At 42.2% G+C, this 26,787-nt stretch overlaps 2 protein-coding genes across 3 annotated transcripts in view; one reads left to right on the forward strand and one right to left on the reverse strand.

The window, feature by feature from the left end:
- ATP12A (ATPase H+/K+ transporting non-gastric alpha2 subunit) overlaps nt 1-13,853 on the reverse strand; it is a 29,697-nt gene extending 15,844 nt beyond the window's left edge. Inside the window, exons 1-9 of the mRNA XM_005303722.4 lie at nt 13,240-13,853; nt 11,014-11,163; nt 7,365-7,424; nt 6,041-6,244; nt 4,869-4,982; nt 3,772-3,906; nt 3,072-3,189; nt 2,037-2,305; nt 217-415 (exon numbers count right to left, since the gene is read on the reverse strand). Coding sequence (XP_005303779.1) covers nt 217-415; nt 2,037-2,305; nt 3,072-3,189; nt 3,772-3,906; nt 4,869-4,982; nt 6,041-6,244; nt 7,365-7,424; nt 11,014-11,163; nt 13,240-13,248 — 1,258 coding nt within the window. The 5' untranslated portion in view covers nt 13,249-13,853. The remainder of the gene's footprint in view (nt 1-216; nt 416-2,036; nt 2,306-3,071; nt 3,190-3,771; nt 3,907-4,868; nt 4,983-6,040; nt 6,245-7,364; nt 7,425-11,013; nt 11,164-13,239) is intronic.
- Nucleotides 1-26,787, forward strand: part of SCN3B (sodium voltage-gated channel beta subunit 3) — a 125,164-nt gene that overhangs the window by 49,157 nt on the left and 49,220 nt on the right. The gene's annotated exons all lie outside the window — the stretch shown is intronic.

The following is a 26,787-nucleotide window of genomic DNA, read 5'->3' on the forward strand; positions in this document are numbered from 1 at the left end:
ACCAGCTGGATTGCTTTTTCTGATATCCAGTGGTGCTTGTCCAGTGGGACCTGTCCTGAGTCCCACCAGCTTGTTTGAAAGCAGTTCACCAAAGAGCCATCAGATGATGTGACTACAAGTCGTCACCATCGGCCTCAGCTAAATTCAGATTGACATCCACCTTGTGGCATGTCTAAGCCACCTGGTTGCCCTTCTCCATCTCCCATATATATTTACTTGTTTGTTCTTCACTGGTATCAGCTGAGTAGATCTGATCGTCAAACCAAAGATGGGCAACAGTCATCCTGTTCTGTGTGAGGGTCCCTGTCTTGTCAGAGCAGATGATGGAGGTCGAGCCCAGCGTTTCCACAGCTTCTAAGTTCTTTACCAGGCAATTCTTCTTTGCCATTCGCTTGGCTGTCAGAGACAAACTCACCTAGGGGAATGGGAGAATTGCAGCTCCCTGTTAGTGAGGTACCATTACAGGTGAGCAATGTCATAAAGCTGTGCACAACGCGACTCCGTGGATTGTAACCTGAGCTTGTTTGAAATTTCAACTAAAACATTTTTTCAAGGAAAAAAACTGAAAAATGCAGTAATTTTTTTAAATATTTTAAATGAAGAAAAATGGGTTTTGTTTTTCAAAAAACATAGCCAAAAAGTTTTTCTTCGAAAGATTTTTGTTGTTGTTGTTGAAAATCCAGGAAATGTTCACTGAGCTTTTTGGAAAAAAGTTCTGAATTTTTTAATTAAAAAATGCTATTTTTGAACCAACCATAGTCCTGCTAAAGCTATAGGTCCTGATTCTGATCTCCATTATATTCATGTAAAAATCTAGAGTAATTTCATTGATGCCAGTGAAGCTACTCCAGATTAACAATGGTGTAACTGAGATCAGAATCTGGCCTCTAGTTAGCAAATACTGCATCTGGCACACAGGCTCATGCGTGGTTAGACAAGATTATTATTGCCTTGACGATAGGAGGAGGGCATGACAGCCATTAGGACCATATTTCAAGTAAAAGGACTGGAATTTGGGAGAAGCTCATAACTGCAAAGCTAATAGTAGCTCACATTACCACTAACTTTGTCATAATATTTCCAAGGTGACCATCACTGTGGTGTCCTGGTACTAATAATTATTATAGTTGTTTGTCACCAAAGATGACTGACAATGGTTTCACATCTTGAGTATGGTTGTGGCTAAGACCACTGATGTGTGAGTGGCTGTTCTTTCCATGTGAAGTGCATAGGTAGCTCGATGCTGAGGAAAGGATTAGGACTATTACTAGTGGTACTCATAATACTTTGCACTTCTTTGTACCATCTATCTGAGGCTTTTGCAATGCTTATAACTATTACTGAACTGAATCTTTCATACACACATGAAGTAGTAATACCCCCGTTTTACAGATGAGGAAATGAAGGCAAATAGAAGGGAAGTGGCTTGCTCAAGGTCATGTAGCGGGTCAGTAACGGGAACAGAAATGGTACCCAACACTATATTAAAGGGTGTGTGGATGTGTACACATAGGTACATGGGATTGTTGTGCTGAAGTCTTTGAGATTAAGGTCTCTGCTAATTCTAGAGTTCCCTATCTTGAATTGGGAAATTCCCAGCTCTGAAAAGATATCTGTAAGGTCTTCTCAGGGCTGGCGTGAGTTCACATGAGGTCACCTGTAAATACTTGATCTTGCAGCAGCTGTTGCATCTGCTATAAGATCACAAAAACTAGAAATGGCCGAACATGGTGATACTGGGATGGGAGTTGAGTTTGGATTTTCCAAAACCTGTGCGGGTCCAAGGCCCCAAAGTTCAGATGGATTTAAGTAAACAGTTCCATCCTTAGCCCATTTCTCAATAAGAGTGCACCCATTTTAATCCTAGCTCTACTAAGGGATTATGAGAATTGGGGATCCCCTGCTGTTAACTGCAAGAACCTAGGACTGGCCATGTTCCTAGACCATCTTGTACTGTGATGCACACACTGACATGAATTCTGATACAAACAGAAGCAAAGCTGTACAATGCATGCTAATGGCCTGTGTAGACTTACAGTAACGGTGGCTAGCAGTCCTTCGGGCACATTGGCCACAATGATGCCAATGAGAAAGATGATGGAGTCCAGAACCTTGTATTTCATGGACACAGCAATGATGAAGAAGAGAACCCCAATAGAAACAGCCACTCCTGCCACAATATGCACAAAGTGCTCAATCTCAATAGCAATGGGTGTCTTCTCATTCCCAACTCCAGATGCCAGTGAGGCAATGCGCCCGATGATAGTGTGATCCCCAGTGTTGATTACCATGCCAGTGGCAGTACCTGGAAGAAAAGGAGAGGTTATCACCACCGTGTGGGATTGGTTCCCTAAAGAGAATTACAATTAGTAAAGAAATATGTTACTGCATCACCTAGGAGCTTCATTCCTGGACCCAGGCCCCATTGTGCTACACGTCTCGTGTGCTATATTGCCCTGTTATTAGGGACCTTTCTCAACCTTTTATTTACATCCATCTCAGAAATCTGAGGGGATTATCTACATAAGGGAGGGGAGGGTCTTGCAGTGTATTTTCATCAGTGGTGTTCATTAATTGTACTGCAGTAGCACTGTAAGGCCTCAGTCAACAATCAGGGACCCATTGTACAGAACGCTAGACAAACATATAGTAAATAATTTGATATATGTGGCACCAAATACTTTTTTTCCCCCTCTGAAAATAAGAGCAACTTTCCTCAAGCATCTGAAGCACTTATTTATGGGCAGCTCTGACTTTCCATGACTTAGGATAATGATGGGAAAGCCAAAGGAGAGCAGGAGTTGATCAGCTATTGCTTATGCTGTATCTAGTGCCAGACCAGACAGCCAACAATACATGTCAGCTATGGGTCCTAGGTAGAACTTAGTGCTTTGAGTTTTATTTTTGTTTGCATGGTGTGTTTCTTTTTTCTAATTGCTCATTTGTTTTTCTTTGTCCTAAACCTTTCTGGGGATTCCTAGAAAAAGCACCATCGAGAATTAGTAGCAGGTGTGATGGGGTGCCTATACACAAGCAGGTTCCTCAGCCCCTTCCTTCAGTCTGCAGGTTACCTTCCAGGCAGGTTGTAGAATAGAATGCAATGTTCTTAGTCTCCAAGGGGTTTTCATGGGTGAAGTCGCAGGAACGGCTTTGTGGTTCTGATTCCCCCGTGAGGGAGGAATTATCCACCTGTCAGTCAACAAAAGACACACTCATGCAGTTGGCAACCCTCGCTTACATACACCTGTATGGAAGGGCTGCAGCAATCGTGGTGGTGGGTGGCAGGGATATAGTAATCAGAAGAGTCTAACTTTGTTCCTGATAGGAGAGTATGACAGGGCAAATGCCTCTATTATCATGGAGATCCAGTCAAACCAGTGTAATGCCTAGTGACTTGGAGGGAAGCATAACTCAGATAGCTACCTCCAACACTGCAGAGAGGTTTACTGGGTCAGTGCTTCCATCACTGCATTGGGAAATAGCACTGGCAGGAGACTGGCTGTAGTATCATGATGGAGAGGAGATGCACTTGACTCTCCCTTGGAGTGGGGAATTGTTATAAGTAATGGGCTTTTCTGTCCCACGTGCACTGGGTGCTACAGTGGACCTTCTACACAGGCACAGCATAGATGTAAAACCAAGGTTTCTATTGGCTGATGAGCTATTCTCTCTGTACAAATGGTCTCTCCTTTCTTGCAACCTCTCTGAAAAAAGTGGCATAAACGTCACATATCCTTTTTCATCCCTGTACATCCTAAAGCTGGTGTTTACCTTACACCCCTGAGAAAAGATCAGACGGATGTCAGCTGGGATCCGATCTCCACCTTTAATCTCCACTATGTCCCCCACCACCAGCTGCTCTGCAGGCACTTCCTTCTTCTCTCCATCTCGGATGACAAGAGCTTGCTATGGGACAAGAGAACAACAAGAATGTAACCAGTCCCACATCCTGCTTTCACCATGGATGAAATTCACCCCGTGCAGAGAGCAGATACAAGGCCTGTGTACCCCCTACCCCCGTTTTTGAGCTCTGCTCAGGGGTTGAAATTTACCCCTACTGGTTCCCCTTTGTTATACATCAGCATAATTCCTTTCTTCCTCATCATCTACTGAATTCCATGTAAGTCACCAATGAAAGATCACCAAGGTCAGCTGATAACACTTAGCACTTGGTATAGCACCTTTCATTCAAGGATCTCAAAGAGATTTACAGGGGAGGCAATACTGTTGCCATTTCACAGATGGGTAAACACAGGCATAGAGGTTGTAACTTGCCCAAGATTATACACCATGAGTAACAGAGCTGGGAATAGAAATGGGAGGTCTCCCTTGCTGTAATCATACTGCTGCCCAGTTCTCTTCAGTGCATTCTTTTTTAATTCAATTTTCAACCTAACAGAACAGTAACTCCATATTATGCTGCAAGCTCATTGGACAAGGTGCCTGGTAGCAATAGATGTTCATACAATACCACATATGTTTGGCACTCTTGATAATTATTAACATTAGTCTGGGTTACATCAGTAAAACAAACTAAAGGATCTCATGTTTGAGTAAGAGAGAGGATAAATTGCCCAAGAGTGATCTGGATCCTTCTGGTGAAGGATGGAGTTTGGAGAAAAATTATTCCCAACTCTAAGACCGGATTCTGCTTCTCATCCACTGAAAGCCCTGGGGGCTGAATTCTATGATGGGAATACCATGAGCAAAGCCACTATTGAGTTAAAAGGGAAACTTAATTCTCCCTTCACTATTAAAGAGGGTACCCACTAGGCCAGTTTTGTGCCATTAATACATTTAAAATCTTCAACCTCCAACTGTTTTGGTCCCTTGCTCTTCAGAAACAGAGAGGAAGGTTGGCCACTCACCTGTGGAATCATTTTACTGAAGCTGGCCATGATGTTGGTACTTTTAGCCTCTTGGTAGTAAGCGAAGATACCGGTGAGGATGACAACCAGAGCGAGGACTACTCCCAAGTACAGCTGACCGATAAGAGAAATGATTCCAGTTAGTTTAAAAACAACATTTACTGTTGTTCCTGATACAAATAATAATAACACAATTTGATAAAATAAACTCTTCAGGCAGAGGTGGAACTAGTTTTAACTGGTTAAGAGAGAACTGTGGAATTCTACTGTCTGCTCATGCATGTTAATAAGCAGTACGGACCATAACGGCTCCTCAAATGACAAACTAGGATTTTAAGAGTTTTCATAAGAATCTCATCTGAATGGAAGCCAAGCCAGCTGTTTGGGGGTCAGGGTGGAAGCACATGATTAGAAGGCTGGAGATGAACTACACACCCTCCAGTTTGGATTTGCACCTAGAAGACTGGGTGCTCATCCAAACTTTTGAATCTTTTGGGTTTAGACGTCAGGCTGCAGAGCTCACAGGAATAAGTGCTTTCAGGAGAATTCCAGTAATTCCTGGAAACTATTGGATTGGGAGTAGTAACTGAATAGCCTTATGATACTTTATTATTTCTTCATCCGTAAAGAATAAAATTCTGAAAGCACCTACATGACTTTTGAAAATGGAACTTAGGCTTCTAAATCCTTTAGGTGCTTTTGAAGATTTTACCCCAAAACAGGAGATGCAGAGGCCACCATAAAAATGAACAGACAACCCCCCACACACACACATCCACCACACTTAAGCTGTGTTTATTTGTTTGGTGTCTTCAAAGCCCTATCTATTATAATCTCCAAAATAAAACAAGAACTGCAACCAACCAACCAGAAGCAGACAAAGAGGACATGCTCCAAGTAGAGTTTTTACCCCAAAAGAGGAGAAGAGTCAGACTCCGTAAAGTCCATTAGGGACTTCACTGTTGCACTTGAAAGTGCTTAGATACTATGGTGATGGGTGGCAGTACAAAAGCCTAAGATAGATAAAGAGAGAGCAGACGGAGTATACCAATAAATCTGTCATTTATTGGAATGATTCAATACTGAAGTAGGAGGATTGGAGACCCCAGCTCTCTAAAAAGTCCTACCAGACTATAAAGAGGTGATGACCAGATAGCTGGCATAGTACTTACATTGTCAAATGCTGAAGCAACACCTTGAGCAAGCTGAATCCCGAAGGCAATCCAGCAGAGCAAAGCCCCCACCCATAAGAGGATGGAGAACCCTCCCACCATCTGCTTGAGGAACTTAATGATTTCAGGAGTGGATTTAGGAGGAGTGAGAGCGTTGGGACCATCTCGGGCCAGAATCTCTGCTGCTCTTGCACTAGTGAGACCCTGCAAATACAAAAAAACATGGTAAACATTGAGTTAGACAATGCAGATTTCATATTCGAAACCTGGAACTTTGCTTTTCTCTCTTTCGTCCCCAAATAGGGGTTTGATTGTCCATAGTCTGTGACCTTATATTTTCAAGGTGCTTTCATACCTAAGTATTGTTAATGCCATGATGTGCATGTGCATCCCCCATGGGGGTCAATAGGAAGTCAAGTCCATGGACTTCCACTAATCACGGGTTTCTTTAAAGGTAAAGTCATCTGCAGTGAGCTTTCTCACTACAGTTGTGATATAAGATAAATGATAAAAGGTTTAGAAAACAAGGCCTAGGAGGAAAGGTAGAAAGAACTCCGCATAGTTATTCCAGAGAAGAGAGGTCTGAGGGGGAACATAAGAGCCTTCACATATGTAAAGGGTTTTTATAAAGGAGGTGGTGTTTAATTGTTCTCCATGTCCACCAAGGGTAGGACAAGAAGTAATTGCCTTAATTTGCAGCAAGGGAGAGTTAGGTTAGCTATTAGGAAAAAACATTGTAATGATAATGATAGTTAAGCCCTGGAATGGTTTTACAAAGGAGGTTGTGTAATCCCTGCCACAGGACGTTTATAAGAGCAGGTTAGGCAAACATTTGTCAAGGTCTAGGTTACTTGTCTCAGCGTGCAGGGATGACCTCTTAAAGTCCCTTTCAGCACAACATTTCTATGATTCTATATTGTTTTACTGAAGCCATCTGTTTAGATTGAGACCTATCCGATTCTGAATACCGGGTCCAAACTCCCTCAGACTCTGGGAAAGTTTAGATCAGGTCCAAACATTGGGGTCCAAGCTTTCCAATAGTGTTGATTTAAAATGCTCAGAAATTTCTTCAAACGTCAGAGATATTCATATCAAAATCCAGATCTGAATCACTCTATCTGGGCTGATCTCTGTTTTCAGTATCTGTTGAGAGTTAATACCTCCCGCCTGTAAAATGTTTTGTTTTAATAATGATTGTGGGGCTCCTACTAAGCCAGCCGATATCAATGCTTTTCCACTGAGCTCAGTGGGCTTTGGATCAGGCCACAGATGAACTAAGGATACTTGATTCATACCGTTCCTTGCTCATATCTTACTCACTCACCTTGCTGATGCTGGTAGTGTATTTTTCCTCCAGCTCTTCTTTGCTGAGTTTGTGGTCATCCTGAAGGACAAAAGAAAGAGAGAAAAGAAGTGAGCAGACTGTCTTAAAGTGGGTCTGAAAAATTCAGTATTTCTGGGGTTGAGGAGCACTGAAATTGCCCTGGGCTCTTGGCTACTGGTCCAGCTGCCAGTATATGGTGGTATGCCTCAAGGAGTGGTGGCAAAGGCTTGATCCTTCAAAGGAAAGCAAGAACCACCTCCCTAACCACACAACTAATTATGTCGAGCTGCATACTTGGAAGATGGAGTTGGAAATTCCCCTTTCATGGCTGCAGGTCATCCATCATCTTAGACACTAAAGCATAATTTCTATTTTGAAATACTTGACAGATCAGAGACTACAGTGACGGGAAGCCATCTACATACAAAAATAGACGCAGTGCAATCTTTTGGCTTAGCATGAGACACTGGGAGTAGAGATGGTCAGGGAATGTTTTTTTTCTCAAACCCCCTTCCCCTCCCTGAAACAATTTTTTGTCAAAATTTCAATTTTTTCTGAGCAGCTGTAGCCGAAGAGCTAGGACTTCTGGATTCTAATCCCAGCTCTGCCATTTACTCATTGTGTGACCTTTTACAAGTCGCATCACCTCTCTGTACCTATCCAAATGTGAAATGGGAGTCACAACAAATATCCACCCCACTTTTGTAAAGTGCTTTGAGCTTGTCAGGTTTTAAAAGCTAGTGGAGTGCGAATTAGCATTGGGAAATGGTGTCCACATTTTTTCAGCACTTCTGTAACTCCCTCTCCCGCCAGCCTCCTCCACAGAGAAACTCTTTGCAGGGTATGTCTGCATGGCAATCTGAGGTGTGACTGCAGCAGAGCCCTGCAACCTGACAGGACCTGACCACAAGTGTGGGGCTCAGGTAGTTCAGAAAATAACCCAACCCTGTCGGGCTCAGATCAGCTCTCCTCCTCCTGCCTGTGGGGTTGGCACGCAAGGGCTACATGCCCCGCTCCCACAGGCCACCGCCACTTCGCTGTGCTGTGCATACCGAGGAGTTGCAGTACTTCTTGCTCTGCAACATGCGCCCAGTGCAGCAGGGGGCAGAAGTGGGGCATGCAGCTGCCAGCCCACGCGACCACCACTATACCAACCCCATGGGCAGTAAGTGGTGGCAGCGCTGACTCAGGTTTGGGGGGAAGATTTAGGGTCAGGTCGGAAAACAACCTGACCATCTCAGGCTTGGGTCCAGTTGGGTGGACTTGGGTCTGAGGAAGCCTCTGGACAGCACTCTATTTAACCCCGCCTAGGGCTCAAATGGCTAGCTTGTGCTCCCGCAGCTTCACTGCTATTGTTACATCAGGCTAGTTCAATCGATGCTAGCTCAGGTGTGTCTGCTACACACAATTACACCTCCGATTATAGTGTAAACATATCCTGTGTGATGCTGGTTGTGATGAATAACTCTGCTTCATTTAGATAAGATAACTAATCTTAAAATCCCCAGATGCTGTAGGCCTCAAAACACTAAGCACTTTAGTCAACATGCTGAATTAAGAAGTGCTACCGTGTCTGTGTGTGTGTGTACTAAAAAATTGTTGCCCTTATCTGATAGGAATGGGGTCTGAACATTAGCAGTAACATGTCTCATGTGCAGTCATGCACTACAGTCTTCTAGCCAGAAGCAGCAGGTTATTGCCATTGGTAGAAAGGGGTGGTCGTAGGGGGAGACTTGACAACTTGTCTCCTTTCCCTGCAATGACATCCCATGGGTATAATGCACTTGATTAAATGTAGCGTGTAGCTACAGAGATCGGAATTGGAATGAAGGAAGGAGGAAGTACAGAGATCAAACAGATACCATTCAGGAAACAGTATGGGAGTTTTAAATGCTCTATGTAAAGGGATGTTCTCAGGGTTGGCAAACAGGCCAGATCATCCATTAACATGACAGCAGTTTGTCCTCAGTTCCCCTCATAACAGCATCAAGGGGGGGGATAGTTCAGTGGTTTGAGCATTGGCCTGCTAAACCCAGGGTTGTGAGTTCAATCCTTGAGGGGGTCACTTAGGGATCTGGGGCAAAATTAGTACTTGGTCCTGCTAGTGAAGGCAGGGGGCTGGATTCGATGACCTTTCAAGGTCCCTTCCAGTTCTAGGAGATAGGATATCTCCATTAATTTATATTTTATAAATTTATTTATATTTTATCATTTAAAAAAAGTAGGAGGAGCTTGCAAACTTTAATTAGGCCTCACAATACCCCCGTGAAGTAGACATATAGCCATTTTACATATGGGGGAACCGAGTCACAGTGAGGTTAACATGGCCAAGGACCCCAATGAGTCAGATGGTACCCCCACAAATCCTTTAACTATACTTTCTTCCTTTTCTGGACTATAAAAGGCAGAACTTACATCAGAGGTGTTAAAATATGACAGTTAGTGAGATTATTAATGTTTCCATCTCATCCTGTTGGAAATCTAGTTTATTGGAGTGAAATTGTTGTTTATTTGTACTATAGTAGAACTGAAGCACCTTGGTCATGGATCAGAGGCCCATTGTGCTAGGCATGATAGAAACACAATCCAACAGAAATTTTGTGGACTTCATTTTGGTTTTGGAGAGAGACAGGGGATAAAATTTTCAGAAATGCACAAGTCCCATTTTCAAAGTGACATAGGCACCAGAGAGCCTAAGTCCTGCTGACCTGTTGGTACCTAATTCACTTTTGAAAATGGAATGTAGGTTCCTAAATCACTTAGGAACTTTTGATAATTTTACTCGTAGTATAGTATAGTATTCTGAACTCAATCTTAGAAGCCAAGAACTCTCAAGTTCTCATCTCATCTCAGCTCTTACACAATGACTCTCTGTCACTTTGACTGAGTAAATTAACTTATCTGTGCCTCAGTTTCCCCATCAATAAAATGAAAATAAGAACACTCCTTCACTTCATTGGAGGGGATGGATATTGAGAATTAATTACTTGGTGTTTGTAAAGACCTTTGAAAGATGAAAAGCACCACGCAAGTACTGTAGAATCCTTGGAAATACGTTTGTGGTTACTCAGTGCCCTTTGAAGGTACTGTAATAATGCCTAGCTCTTATCTAATACTTTTCATCAGTAGATTTCAAATCACTTTATAAAGGAAGTCAGTATCCTTATTCCCATTTTACAGGTGGGGAAACTGAGGCAAAGAAAGGGGAAATGACTTGCCCCAAGTCACCCAGCAAGTCACCGGCAGAGCTAGGAATAGAACTCAATTCTCCTGAGTCCTAGCCCAGAGCTCAAGCAACTAATCCAATCTGCAATCATTCAGCCTGAAAAAGTTGCACTTCAATTTGGTACGCATTTCTTAGACATATTACCAGCTTCTGAACTGAGAGGTTTGGCTTCTGCCTTTCTATCTTTCTGTCAGTCTGCTCTATGCCAATGGAACCTTACCCAAAGAGGTGATGGTAAAATCCTGCTATAACCACTTCACCTAGGAAAATGCAGACCTGATGAGAAGTGCTGGGAATAAAGGAGATACTGTTCCAACACCAGCTAATTTCTGCAAGAATCGTTCTGTTTATACAGGTCAGTTTGATCCTGCACCATCAATAGGAGCAAAACATGCCACCCTTCCCTCCCCAAAGGACACTCACCAAGTCCAGTTCTTTCTTAAGGTCATCTGTCTTCTTGCTTTTTTTCTTGTTGCCTTTCAGGTCTTTGTACTTTTCCTCTTCATCTTCCTTGTCTGTTTTCTCCAGATCCTGTGTGCCATGGATCTCGACCGAGTAAATGTCAGACCTTTTCTAGAATCAGAAATGAGAAGGCAAGTTAGGTCTAACTGGTCTTCTTATGCTTCGTGTTGCCATGTGATCATAGGTACAGTAGCTAACAGGAGTGGGAAATACTGTGCCTAGCCAGGACCTCTAAGCTTTCCATGTTTTAGAGGTGGCTGCAGTCTCTTCCTCCTGGGAATTTGATAGTTCCTGGTGCTGTCCTGTACCTGAAATTTCTATAGCATTAACGTACAGTGACAGCCAGATCGTCAGCTGGTGCAAATTGTCATAGATCCATGAACTTCAGTAGAGATATGGCAATTTAGGTGAGTTTGAGAATCTGCCCCTTAGGGTAAAAATATTTCCCAAGATCCATTGTCAATGCAAATCACTCAAAAATCATGGGTCAGGCCCCCCAAAAAGTCAGTAGATTGCCTTAAAAATCATGAAATTTTAAAAATAATAAAATGTTGGATTTTTTTATTTAATTTCTGCTGTTGGCATATTTAGGATTTGTGATTTCATGTTTAACTTTTTTTTTTTTTTTCAAATAAAAGCTAAGATTTCATATTCACCTAACTCCAGGAGCTTGTCCTTTAAGAAAAAACACCTCATATTGTCACACTCATGATAAAATCATGACATTTAGCAGCACTGTCTAATTGGCCTCTCAGTCATATAGTGATACCCTGAGGCAAAAACTGCACTGACTAGTTAGAGTGATCCTCTTGTTCACAGAATACTGGGAGAACTCTGCTTCCTTGTGCACAGAGCACAGAACAGATCAGGAGCTGATGAACTGTTAGCCCAGTTTTTGCCAGTTTTCTGCAGGGTACATAGAGCAGTTAAATAGCAACCCCCGGCATAGAGAAGCTGCCAAACCTATTTAACTGCATTAGATTTATTGATAAGCTATTTTCTTCTGCTGCCTCCTCACTACAAGCTAATAGCCCAGACTTAAGGGCAGGCTTCCTGCATTGTTAATTCACCAGTTTCTATAATCATAATTCCAGATCATAATTATTCTGTAAACTGCCTGCCATTCTTTGGAAGAGCTGTCGGCTGACCCCATTCTCACTGGATTCCTTAGGGATTAATCTTTTGAGTTTCAGACTGAATCATACTTATTGGCTGAACTTCAAGTAGTGGCTTGTTCTACTTGGCTATGTTTGCATACAATGTGTATCTAATACATATATGTAAACTTCTGCAGAACGCTTTTCCATGTTTGGACTTCCACACTGACAAAAGCAGATTTATTTATAACTGAACATTTTAATTAAAAAAATACAAAGCCAAACAGCTAAAATAATGGCTGTGTATATCATCTGATAAGCACATGAGAAAATATTAATTCCTATGTTTCTGAACTAAAAACTACCAAAAAGAACCACATTTCAACCCCTAGGTGCACTTGAGTTTGAGGAATGCTGCAATTTTGATTATTTTTTTTTGAGGTGCATGGGGGTGGGGCAAGATACACAAGCTGGGGTTATCTATTGGAGTTATCTTTTTCACTCTCATCTTTCTCCACCTTCCTTTCCCCATCCCACCAAAAATCTGCTCAGCTTTTCAAGTCTCCATGAAGAGAGGAAACTAGGAAACAACTCTATGGACTATAGTAACTTTAGCAGACCTAGGAGAGAAGATTCCTGGAGATAAGTAAAAGCTAATGAATTGTTCTGTCTTCCTATGCAAGATCTCCTTTTAGTTCCTAGAAAGGTTTTGAGGTTCCTCCTTTTAACCCTGAATTCTCAGACTTTCTCATATTGGCTTGATCTTTCATCCATTTGCAAAGGAGACATTCTCAACAGTATTTCCCCTTCCTATTTGATCTTTCTGCTCTTCTGGGTTTAAAACACTTAGCGTTAGAACTGCTTGCAAAGACAGAGTGAAAGACAGAAATCTCTTTGGATCTCCCATCATTATGAAACACAATAACCTGCATTTCTGACCCATTTTTCTCCTGCCTTAGCAGGCATGTATACAGAAAAGCATTTCAAACATACATACATTTTTAATTTCTCAAATAAATTCTATTTCTTAGAGCTTAGCAGAAGAAACCAGATGTTTAAATAGCAGCTGTTTCAGTGAACGCTCACTCACCTTTCCCATTTTTGTGAGTTTATTCCTTCCCTGCTCTAGTGGAGCAAAGGATCTCTCAGGCAGGAAGATATATACTGAAGTAAGGTGGTTGGATGAAAAGGAAAAGTGGTATGAACGCAAGATGCAAGTAGCTCAGAATCGTTGTGGCTGTCAGAGTGCAAGAGCTCGCAGGGGTTGTAGCCTCTTCCCAACTGGAAAGCCAATGTTAGCTGGAATCCTCCCCGCACTTAGGCATCCTTCAGGCAGGACAGGTTTGCCTTCCAAAGCCTGTGGGGAGAGAGTGCTCTTTATGTCCCTTTATAAATAAGCATTTTGTCTGCCACTCCTCCCCTCCTCTTTCAGGTCCAGCCCATCTTCTGCTTCACCTGCAGTAGGGTGGAAAAATACCACAGTAATGGGCATGTGGGTTTCAGGTCAAATAGCTTCTAATTATTCCTTTGCAATGTTTGCTTCCAACTGAGGAACAGGTACATTATTCACCTTGTTAAAAGCAATGAGTTTCCTTCAGAGATTCGCCAGCATTGACCTCCTGCAAATGATTTCCCAGTATCTTCAAAACATGTGGCGGGGCAGAGAGGGTGTGGGCAACATTTGCCATTTACACTCCTTTAAGTGATCTGACGTGTATCTGCACAGGGTCTCTAAAAATAACATCACTATGCCATTCAGGTACCAACAGGATAGGTGCTATATATTCAGTCAATAACTTTGGATTGTAATATCATAAGGGGCAGAGTGCTCCTTTAAACATTTATACTTTGACTTTTCTATTCTTGGTGTAGATGGGGTTTGTTTGCTCTGATTTTTAACCTGAGGTTGTAAAAAAGAAAAAAGAGAGGCAGCTGCTGCCCAGGGCTTTCTAAGCAAGTGCAGTTATCAGAACAGGGTAATTTTTTAAGTGTTTATCTTGCATCAGTCACAAGCTCTCCAAGTGAAATACCATATGCTCTGAGAGAGAAGATTTATGAAACTTTTTATACCTGTATTCTGCACGCAGGTATGTATGCACTCTATGCACCCACATCTGGAAATTCTAACAAGCAGTGTCCGTTGGTCTACACATGCTCAGTAGGTCTCCTCGTGGTCCTGACCGAGGGCATAAGAGGCAGTGCGGACTGATGTCTTTTCAGTTCCTTCATACCACTGCTGACCAGAGTTGGAATCCTATGTCCACAGATTTCTGCAGTTTTTCTGATAGAACCTGCAAATTGATTTGTAAATAGTTTTATACTTCATATCTTTTATATTAGGATAGCTAGCGTTTTATAGTATAGTTAATATAGCTCATTTTCCCCCGTGCTGGGGACTCCCTGCCCATTGTCTGGGACTATGCCTGGACTCCTGGTGTTCAAGAATTGTATCTCCTGCCCTTGCACCTTCTCTGAGAGTGAGGATCACCAACACTGCCTCTATTGCTTGGGTGAGATGCATATCTCTGCAAAGTGCAGTATTTGTTGCTCTTGAGCTTCATCTAAGGAAACATCTTATGGAGAAAGCTATATGGCCCCACACTGATCCGGGCCAGGGAAATCCCCTGTATATTGGCCCCAACAGATGAGCAGCACCCCGAGCCCCATGAAGTATGAGCTTAGAAGTGGAATCTGCAGCTCCTAAGCCCAAGGACTCTTCCTCCAGGGTTTCCTATGAGAGTAGGTGCACACTCACGGTTGCAAGGACAGATCCCCATCCAGGACCATCCCTCCCCGAGCCCGTCGAGTGCAGTTGAGCCTTCACGCGTCGATCCTAAGGGACCAGCACCACTGAAAACCTCCAGGCTGGAGGGCAAAGAACACAAGAAGAAAGATCTGCCAGCTCCAAAACACAAGGACCATCACCCACCAGTTCCATATAGCAGTGCAGGTCCAGACTCCTCGTCAGTACCAGCTTGCTTATCCGAGGACCATACTACTTCCTGAGATGTGCTGAAACCATTGGTCCCAACCGCCTAGACACCAGGACATATGGAGTCTCCCATCATCTCCGGCCCAGCCCTCCTGAGGAACATTATTACCCCTGAGGATGATACTACTTCAGCGTCTCAGAAATTGCCTCATCTCCAAGCATCAGGAAGGAGTGCCCCTGAAACTGCACCACTATCCAAGCTGCATACCTTCCAGATGCTCAGATCTCTTTTAACGGACAACCTCGGCAGGCACTTTTCTGTGGAGTGGGAGATTCACGACTCTGTCCTGGAGAAATATTCACTAAGTGAAGTACAACTCAATGGGATCTCTTTGTGTCCCAAATGAACAGAAAACTTTCTCTGTACTGTTCCAGAGGAGCTATGGGCCACAGCTCCGAGGGTGATACTGTCCTGCTGTCATGGATGAATGATCTCAGGTATGTCTTTCTTCCCATTCCCCAACTACCACAGGTTCTGAGAAAGATCTGTCACAACTGTCCAGGAAAGTTGCATTCTTAGTTGATATCACGTTGGCCAGGAGGATGAGCGAGTTGGGAGCCCTCAAGGCAGAACCTCCTTACATGGTTTTTCACAGGGAAAAGGTATCCATTTGCCTCCATTCTAAGTTCCTCCCCAAGGTTATTTCAACTAAAGTATCCACTTGCCTGTCCTTCTTCCAAAACCCCACACTTTTGCTAAAGAGAGAAGACTTCATTCCCTCTATGTCAATTGTGCCCTGCAAAGCACTCAACCCTATCAGAAAATCACCAAGACTTTTTCTCGCCATAGCAAAAGATCACAAGGTCAAGCAGTATCCGTTCAGAGAATCTCTACGTGGATTTCTGGGCGCATCATCAAATGCTACAGGTTAATAGACATACCTCGTCCTGACAGAGTCAGGGCACACTTTACAAGGGCACAAGCCACCTTTACAGCATCCCTGCAGGACATTCCAGTACTCGGCATATGCAGAGCAGCCACCTGGAGCTCCATGCACATGTTTGCTAGGCTTACACATTAGTTCAGGCCTCTGCTGTGGATGCAATATTGGGAACTGCAGTACTGAAAACATCTTTGCTGCCGGTTTCCTCATACCACCCTCCAGTCTGAGCAGTGCTTGACAACGACCCACATGTGGAATATGCATAGGGACGAGCACTCAAAGAAGAAATGGAGTTTACTTACCTGCAACTGGAAGTCCTTTGAGATATGTGGTCCCCATCTGTATTTTACTACCCGCTCTCCATCCCCTCTGCTTCGGATCATATTGGATTCATGGTAAGAAGAGGAACTGGAGAGGCGTCAGCCCGCACTGCCTTTTATGCCCTTGTTCGGAAGCACGAGGAGATATACTGTGCATCTGCAGGCCAACAGACACTGCTTGTTAGAATTTCTGGACTCAAGAGCATGGTGCACATCCATACCCATGTGTGGAATACAGACAAGGACCATGCATCTCGAAGAACTTCCAGGTACAGGTAAATAAATTCCATTTCCCATCATTCCAAAGCAATGGTAACTTCTGTCTTTGCTGATGTTTGGTGGAGGAAATAGAAATCAGGATAAAAGATATAAAATGCTTACGTGACTTCTCACCAGGCCAGAATACGAGAAATGACTCATTTCCCCCCACCCCTTCTAGATTTTTTTTAAAGTATCAAATCAAATATGGGGAAGATTCCTTTTTACTATATTTTTTAGAAAAATACATTCCTTTCTAACTGGACTAAACTTGCAGTAAGGCTGAGTATTTCAATAATGGGCCATTTAAATGGCATAATTCAGGAAACTACTGAATTGCACTGTTCTGTATGCTGCTAAGAACCATAATCGCTAGCATGAGTTTTGAATTATGATAGGAGATTAAAGTTGCTAATCTAAATCACTAACACTGACCCTTTAAAAATATATAGGCTGTAGTCCTATTGAAATCAACAGTGAATCACTTCTTGATTTCTACAGAAGCAGGATCAAATCTGTACTGTAATTAACCAGGAGCAAATTCCAAATAAAATGGGGGTCGAGTCTCTTTAATATGATGACTAATATTCTGAAACTGAAGCAGATTCCTTTTCCAGCTTCCTAATTCCTGGTTCATGTTTCCTAATTCCCTGTCCTCAACATGATTCAACTGGCCCTTGGATCATGTGGTCAATGGCACAAGATAAATATACAGACAGATAAATGGAAAGGCTTTTATTCTAATTTTATTTAGGGCCCACTTCTGCTGTTGATTTAAGTGAGAAAGGATTGGGCCCTTAATGGGAACAGCTACAATATAAACTCTTTCATATGTAAATAAGTAACTGGGATTTCACAATATATGTCATTCACAAAAGTAATGCTCTGTTCAACATCTCCAGTGAGTCCAGACCTGTAAATTAGTACACTGCAATGAAATTAACCTATACATTGCTAAAATACACACCAGGGACTAGAGAACTAGAAGGCTGGGGGACACAAACAGAACCAAATAGACCTAAAAACAGAGAATTGGGACTGGGGATGAGGGGAAAATGTACTTGCAAATTGAGAAATGGAAGCCAGGGATCTGATTGAGTAGGGAACTAGCGGATGCAAGGGCAAATATATCTAATTTGAAAATGATATGATGAAAACTGTGCAGATGGGCCTGCAAAATAGAAATTGTGAGCCAGGAAGAACAATGAACAGGGGATTCAGAGTTGTAATCCAGGAACAAGTAAGAACTGGTAGATGGAAATCAGGATTCGGTGTCCTTGCGTATTGTGACATCCACAGATTTGCAAAGATAAAGGCCAGACTATGATTTTTAGTAATTATCCATGGTTTGGAATTTTATCTGTGCCACCCTAGCAGGTTTGGCAGGCAAAGAATAGGAGATGGAAGAAATGTGTTCTATAAATTGTGACCATTCTGCCTGAGGATCAGTGTTTAAAATTGCAGATTAGCCACAATATACAGCAGCAGAGCACCCAAAACATTTAAACTGAGTTTACCTATGGTTTTTGTACTCGCTTAACTCTTTCGTTTGGGGCTGTGGTTTTATTATTGAAATAGTTACACTGGGACACCCCCTAGTGTAGTTGCAACTATAGTGGCTTAAAGGTGACTTAGACCCATATATTTTGTTCCCTTCAATTTATAGGAATAAACTCTATTGGTATAGCTACATAATAGGGTTGTAACCGTATAACTCTTGAGATTTCCAAGCACTGCAAAAACTGTGTATAGACCAGCTTTTAGTGAAGCGGGAAACACATTCTGCCAGACCATCTGCACTGCCAAATACTATTAGAATTTTATTCCAGTTCAAGAGAAGGAATCCACATTATCTTTAGAATCACAAAGGAAACAATGCTACTTTTATAGAACTTATAAGAATCCATATTTAATTCCCCAGACTACGATGAGACTGAGATGAGATAATGTGGAAAGAGGTTAGGGTTGAGACTGTTGCTTTAGAGATGCCAACCAAACGTTCACCCTCCTGTTATACATAATGGTATTTGAGTGATCTCTGTGCTGTTTGGGCAATATCTCTCTTGTAGAAATAGTGGTGGTGATTTTCAATAAAATTATGTCAGAGACTAGTTATAGGGATTCTGTCTTTTCATTACATGTGTATACCGCACCTAGCACAATGGGGGTTTAATCCCTGATTGTGGCCTTGTTGTAGTATTGCAATACAAATAAATAATACCTCCATATCTTCATTATGAATAATATTTATTGCACATTTTAACTGTTTTTAAGCTCACAAACTAACCCCAATAATCACTAATATATTTGTCATTCATGAAATATTTGGAGTAGTCTTCAGCCTTTGGGTTGCTTGTAAAATGTTCATTATTTGTGGTGAGTGACTGGTTTCCTAAAGCATATAGTATCGTTTCCAGTCTCTGGATAGCTATTTAATGGTAGGATGGTGTGTAGTATAGTGAATTATTCATTTCCTGCCATGAATATGAATATGAATGAGCCCTTCATGTTTTAAAATCAGTGAATCTTTTGGAATTCTTGAACCTTTTCACAAATACCCCATGGTTACTCAAGAACTACAAATAATCAGTGATACAAATCTTCCTTCTGCATCAGCTGCCACAAATGATAGAGAATCAAACTCCAAAATGTTTGAGTTTATTTTTTTTTTAAATGTGTACACAAAATTAGAGGGATGCTGTCAGTAAATGTAGGCTGATTATTTAACCAAACTTAATATTGTTGTGTTCTGGAGGAGAATTAATCTAATCCATCTATGTAGCTCCCATCACCGTAGAATGTAAAAAAGGAAATTAATGGATGTTTCCTCTAGATTCTAAATATCTGTCTAGGAAAATAATAATCCAGCCTTTCTAATTATCACATTTTATTTTGTTTTTCTCCTGTATTGAAATGTGTGGGCCAAATTCTTACCTCAGCTATGCCCTCGTGCAATTCCTATTAAAACCAGTTGACACCCTTGTTTTGTTGTTATGTATTTATATTGTGGTAACACCTAGAAGACCCATTGTGCATGGAGCTGTACACAGGAGTAAAACAAAGACAGTCCCTGCCCCAGAGAACTCATGATCTAGCATTATGACACAGTTCAATAGGTGGATAATGACACATTAGGTTAGCAGTGATAGAAGGGACATTCAGTTGTCTTGGAGGTGGAGGAGAGATGGGAGATATTGGTGAAAGTGTTTGTGGTTCAGACCTAGGATCTAATGGATTTCATGTTGTCTGCAACGACAACCCAGCTCTGCACTCTGTCCCTAATCTGCAAAGCATGTAAGCACGTGCTTAGCTTTAGGCATGAGTATATGTTCCATTGATTTGAATGGGACCTAAAAAGATGCTTAACTTTCAACAAATGCTTAAGTGTTGTGCTGAATAGGGATGGCCTTAAGCCCATTAAACATTCAGTTTGTAAGCACCTGGAGGATAATAGGGTTATAAGGTCTAGCCAGCATTGATTTGTTAAGAACATATCGTGTCAAACCAACCTATTTTCTCCTTTGACTTGGTTATTGGCCTAGTGGATATGGGGGAAGTAGTAGAGGTGATATATCTTGATTTTAGTAGGGCTTTTCACACAATCGCACATGACGTTCTTATAAGCAAACTAGGGAAATGCTGTCTAGGAGAAATTACTATAAAGTGGGTGCAGAACAGGTTGAAAGGCTGTACTCAAAGAGTAGTTATCAATGGTTCAGACTGGGAGGGCATAGGTAATGGGGTCAGTCCTGGGTCTGGTACTATTCAACATTTTCATTAATGGGTTGGATAATGCAGTGGAGAATATGCTTATAAAATGTGCAGATGACATCAAGCTGAAAAGGGTTGCAAGCACTTTGGAGGTCAGGATTAGAATTCGAATGACCTTGACAAATTGGAGAATGGGTCTGAATTCAACAAGATGAAATTCAACAGAGCCAAGTGCAAAGTACTTCACTTAGGAAGGAAAATATCAAATGAACGGCTACAAAATGGGGAATAACTGGCTAGGTGGTAGTACTGCTGGAAAGGATCTGGGGGTTATAGTGGATCACAAATTGAACATGAATCAACAATGTGATGCAGCTGAAAAAAAGGCTAAAATTCTGGGATGTATTAGCAGAAGTGTTTGTATGTAAGACATGGGAAGTAATTGTCCTGCTCTACTTGGCACTGGTGAAGCCTCATCTGGAATACTGTGTCCAGTTCTGGGCACCACGCTTTAGGAAATATGTGGACACATTGCAGAGAGTCTAGAGGAAAGAAACAAAAATTGTACAAGGTTTAGAAAAGATTAAAAGAACTGGGGATGTTTTTAGTCTTGAGAAAAGCAGGCTGAGGTAGGACCTGGTAAGTCTTCAAATATGTTAAGGGCTGTTATAAGGAGGACTTTAGTCAGTTGTTCTCCATGTCCACGGAAGATAGGGCAGGAAGTAATGGACTTAATCTGCAGCAAAAGAGATTTAGGTTAGATATCAGAAAAAACTTTCTAACTCTCAGGGTAGTTAAGCTCTGGAACAGGCTTCCATGGGAAGTTGGGAATCCCTGTCACTGGAGGTTTTTAAGAACAGGTTGAACAAACACCTGTCAGGAATGATCTAGGTTTACTTGGTCCTACCTCAGTGCAAAGGGGTGAATTAGATGACTCCTCAAGGTCCCTTCCAGCCCCACAATTCTTCGATTCTATCTGCTTAGATGCTTTGCTGGACTGGAGTCTCAGCAAGGCATGTGCTAAACTTTGAGTAGTCCTGTAGGTTTCAGCGGGATACTTATGTGCTTAAGTATCTTGCTGAATCGGGGCCTGCATCCCTAACAATAGTGTTGTTGTGTCATACAGAGATCAGCAGACACCTGTGTGGCCTTGTGAATGGATCTGTGTTTTTATGTGGTTTCGCAAGCTGCTGTTTATAGGTGTGCTGCTTCCCTCTCTGTGGGAGTCAGCAGAGGGAGCAGGAGTTAAATAACAACCCCAGTTTTCATTCATTCATTGCATTAACAGTAGCAGTGGATCTGAGCCACAAAGCTCTGATTTCAGACACCTGATCTGGGAAGGGCGTCTGGCTCTGGCAGGTTGTGGCAGGCTCACTCTTGATTATCAAGTGACATTTTTCCTTAAAGGCAGAATGCATGGAGGATTCTTCCTGAAACCAAAACTAAAAAGAAAGGACTGGTTTGATGTTGTGAAGCCCATCCTTGAGAGTGCTGCCAAGTGACAGCACTCAATGGGGAGAACCAGGATGTGTTGTGTGCCAGGGAGATGTATTGCCGCACAGAGCAAGAGCCGCATACCTAAGCACCATCCCGTGGAGGCTGAGCGAGGCAGCGTGCTCACACTGCAGCCAGCCAGCTCCTCTGGCTGGTGCATCAACGGTGAAGACAGATTGAAACAGAAGAGGGAGCTCCCATTGTACCAGCCAAGGAGGAGGGGGAGCTGCTTGGAGGCACTGCTCCCTTAAGCTAGGGAGGGCAAAAATCACCCTTTTAACAGAGTACGGGGAGATGTTGCCTTGTCCCTCGCTTGCTCCCTTTATGTTAACCCTTGGCCCTGCTTCCACCCATTCCATCCTGTTTGGAGTGGCTTGTAATCAAAAGGGGCCTAGCAGGAAGCCGAACTCGTGCTCAGGAGAGCATGAGGACCGGGTGGAGCACAACAAGCAGGCTGCTTGCACCCTCTGTCCCCCCTCACCAGCGCAAAGGTCAGACATCGCCGAGCCTAACAGAGAAAGAGCCAGGTTCATGTGAGGCTGCACTAGACACACAAGAAAGATAATCAGTGTTAGTTAAATGTGTGTGGGGAATCATTAGGCAAAAAGATCTTACTTCCCAAGTGGTGGGCCATATTCTGCTCCTGTTCCAGGCAAACGACTCCCTTTGATATTAATGGGGGGTTTCTGCACCGTCACCATGGTTACAGTGTGTCCCAGTGGGGGATACATTGTAATTTTACAAAAGGATTTGACCCAGCCCGTCTAGATTTTTGAACGAATATAGTGCAGGTGTGACTAGGTGTCTCCGTGCATCCACATAACAAATAACAGCATGGACAAAAGATCCGGCTGCCTGTCCATTAGTATCCTTTAGTCTTGAGCTGGAGGGGCTTCAGCTGAGTGGGAGGGAGGAGTTTGTTCTCTGTGCCTCCTTCAGTCCTTGGTGCCTCTGCTTAGTTTGCTACAGCAGCAAGTTGTCAGTTTGTGTCAACTGCGGTGGTGATCTTTGTGATGCGGACATTTGTTCACTGCCAGATGGGCTGAGATTCACCAATGCATTTTCACACAAGCCACCAAGCAGTCACTGGATGACAACATTTTTCAAAAACTACGGTTGGGTTAATTTCAACTAGTGAACTAAAGAGGAAAGTCTCCAAGGCCTATTACCAACTTCTGAGCCAGTCACTCTCTACCTAATAATTTGATAGCCCTGTTCATAAAAGAAATGTAAGGGAAACCTAGCGAGAAAAGAAATGAAGCATGAATCAACCTTACTCATAGTGGAGTTTTTAACGTTTTACAAGGAACTTCCACATTGGCTAAGATTGAAGGTTATACATACATCCTTGTTGTAGGCCTGGCACATGCAATCTAAATTAGTGAGGGTCTTTTGGGACAGGAAGTCATAACAGGCTACAGCTGGTCTTTAAAAATTACTTCCCATCCTCTTGGAAATTCTCTAACTCTAGATGAGTGCTTATAGCCAACCGACTCGTATTGCTTAGCTCGAGGAGCAGACTGCCTCCAGGGATAGAAGCTTGACACAGCGACCTGGCTAACCTGGCAGCTAAGGAGTGCATAATGCTTTGGAGAAATGGGACCTCAGACAAATTTGAAAAGATTTGGTCTGACTTTTTATAAATCTTTAATTCCTAGTGTAAGGAAACCTAGGTGTGATTTTCCTTTCCCCTCCCTGCCCCCTTTCCTTTCCCTCTCTTTCCATTGATTTATTATTTTATGGGGAGGTTCTTTTATTTGGGCAGGGGTCAATAAAATATAAATTAGAAAAAGAAAAGAAAAAGGAAATGAAGCACAAAAATGTCTTGCAAAGGCACTTATGTTTTGGAAGGAACCTTCACTGGAGGGGTCGCTGTCCTGGGAGGTTATTTTGGGAGGAAAACAGCTAGACACAAAGCAAGACAATGACAAGGGAACTTTTCTTGGTTCTTTCAATCTCCTCTTTCTCCTTCTTGGAGCTATTTGTTTGAGTAGTTACCTCACTCGTATTGCACAAAATGCAAGAAGAATGAGGAAAATTGAGAGCGATGTGTCTCTTCACCATTTCCTCCATAGCTGCCTGTGGTGCATTTAGCAGCCAATGAAAGTACGGTCAATGTGGTATCAAAACAAGGTGTGAGCCATAGAAATGTCTTCCCTAAACACAGTGATTTTTTTTAAACAATATTTGTTTTTCTCACAACCAAATGAAGCTGACTGGATTTTTCAGATTCTTTCTTTTATTGACTATTCACTTTCTTGTTGCTTGGGTGATTCTCATCTCAAAGGGAAATGATCCTATTTTTGTGTTTACAATAGAATTTAATGCTGGGAAAATGTGATGAACTGATAACTCTGGAGAATGAAGTCCACTGTTTATCCAGAGTCAGCATGAGCCGCCCTAGAGAAAGCTCTGCCCACTCCATCCCTGCCAACGTACCCCAACCCCGTCGTGGAATCTCCCACCTCTAGTGGGGACAGCACAATTTGGTCTCCATTGTTGTTTTCTAAGGGGATGTCTTTACTGCAGTCAGAGTTGTAGACGTGCCTCAGCTAGCTTTGATGTAGGTAGCTCAATACTAGTGAAGCCACGAGAATGCAGGTGCACGCTGGATCGTGTGTATGTACTTCAGTAGCTAGTCTGTTCCGCTGCAGCGTCACCTCTGTTTTATTGGCATTACCCCAGCTAGCTTGGATCTAGTTATGTCTACACATACTGCAGTCCATCTCTGATTGCAGTTAGATATAGCCTAAGTGTGAAGAGTGCAAGGTGCAGCATAGACAAATAAGACTTTGTACCTGCCCAAGGAGCTTGCAGTCTAAGGGACCGAGGTCCAACATTGTCTCACTCCCTTTGCTGGCTATATACTCGTCTGGTTAGTTTGCTTTTCTTTTTGAAATGACTTTTTAAGTACATTCATCTTTGCTGTTTTAAAACTGTTATGTTAAATCAACAATTAGGGTGGATAGTTACCGCCACAGGCACTAGATTAGGAGGAGATGAGGTAGAAAAAGGGAGGCGGTAGAGTATGGCTGAGGACAAAAGGTGAGAGGGAAGGAGAATTTGGGTCACTGGAATGGGAGCGGTAGAGCAGAGGAAGGGAATAGGTGAGATGAGGAAAAGGGTGCGGGGTAGGGATCATGAGGAGCTGTGGTATGACACATTAGGCTGCTGCATTAAATTGGCAACAGTGGCCTAGTCCACCACTGGGATCTGTGCTGAGGTGGTCAGTTATTGAGAACCAATTGTGACTTTTTTTCTGCGATGCGTTCCCAGGGGGGTTCTAATAAATAATAGAGTTAGTCAATAAAAGGAAGCAAAATCGCACACGTCTCTCCTCCTTCTTGCCCCCCGCCCTTTTTTTTTGCGGGGGGGGGGGGTTGAAATTTAATTAAAATTTTGAGAACCAAAAAATTTAACCAGCTCTAAGGTGCCACAAGTACTCCTGTTCTTCTTTTAACCAGCTCTAAGTTAGTTAAAAAATATTGATGGGGGATTTCAGAAAAACCTAATCAAAGTTTGTCCTTATTTTGTTCCCCCTGAATTTCATTGAAATGTTGAAGCTGGAACAAATTCAACCAGATCTATAAACAACAGTAAGGGAGATGAAGGAAAGAATGTATAAATACGAATAATACCTTGACAGTGGCTCTTTAAAAAATTTACATTACATGTAATGCATATATGCACTTAATGCAATAAATTTGTTTTTGAGAGAGAGATGGAGAAGAGTCTTGTGCACTGAAAATTCTTGTGGTGTTAAAAGGGTAGTTTTATCCCACAGGACTGTGGAAGTCCCTTGTTTCTTTTGGATGTTTTGATTCCTTCAGCTAAGTTCTTCGCTCAGTTACCCCATGCAGTGTTCAGGGGCGTACTGTGGGTGTCACCCCGACATCAGCGAAACTTCATGTATGCAGCTAAAGGGAGAACTTGGTCCCTTGAGTCTACTAGAGATGTTCAGGAGTTTTTGTTTGTTCTTCATTTTTTCCCCACCAAAATTAGAAAAATTGCAGCCAGCTCTATAACGAGTTAAAAACGTTGACAAAAATCTTGAGAGAAGTGTTTTCTCCTCTCCAAATAAAAAAACTGGAATTTTATTTTATTTTTGTTTACAAATGTGAAAAATGTCACCCTGCGCTCCAATTTATTTCTTAAGGATGAAGGACTTTCTGCTTAGGAATATTAGGATACACGCTAATGATAGTAAAACATTTAATTATACTCTGAGTGCCAACAAACATTATTTTTATTATTTTTAACTTTTTACTAAGGCAAAGTTACAATAAAATATTAACATAACACACTGTACGTTACTTATAACGTATTCAAAATCCGATTAATATTCAAAGAACTTGGCTAAAAAGGAGTCTTCCTCCTCTAAGTACTCTTACAAGGGTGACCAAATTTCTAAATACTCATCTACTTTTTGGTGCTTCTCTTGGGTACATACTTGGTGTGGAAACTTTTCCATTACAAGGACAGTCCATATTTTACTATGCCACAATTCCTTAGGAGAAGTCGTCACATCTTTCCAATAATGTGTAATTCAAAGTCTTGCTGCTAACAATAATTTAGCATTCTGCACCTCTCCTAAAATGGGAGACATTACAAAGTCAACATTTATCAAGGTTCCCACGTAGGGGTATTTGCAATATTGCAGATTTCTCCTACTCTTATGTAGAGAGTAATACCTGACATGTAATGCTATGGGAGCAACTGGTAAATATAGACTTCTTAATGGTGAACAATCTGTATCAAATGTAAATGATAAAATATACTGATAATGAAGCAAAAAGTCAGTACGGTTCGCAGATGCCATAGTGATAATGGCAACGTTAGTAGAAATACCAAGGTAGAATAAGCAGTTCCCCCCGCCCTCTCGAAATGAAGACACAAAGATGTAAGACTTGTGTTCACTGCAGAATGATCTACACTCGAGTAGAGAAGCCACACTGAAATAACACTCGCTGAACAGTGTG

Source organism: Chrysemys picta, chromosome 16, assembly GCF_011386835.1.
Source record: "Chrysemys picta bellii isolate R12L10 chromosome 16, ASM1138683v2, whole genome shotgun sequence".
Classification (NCBI taxonomy): Eukaryota; Metazoa; Chordata; order Testudines; family Emydidae; genus Chrysemys; species Chrysemys picta.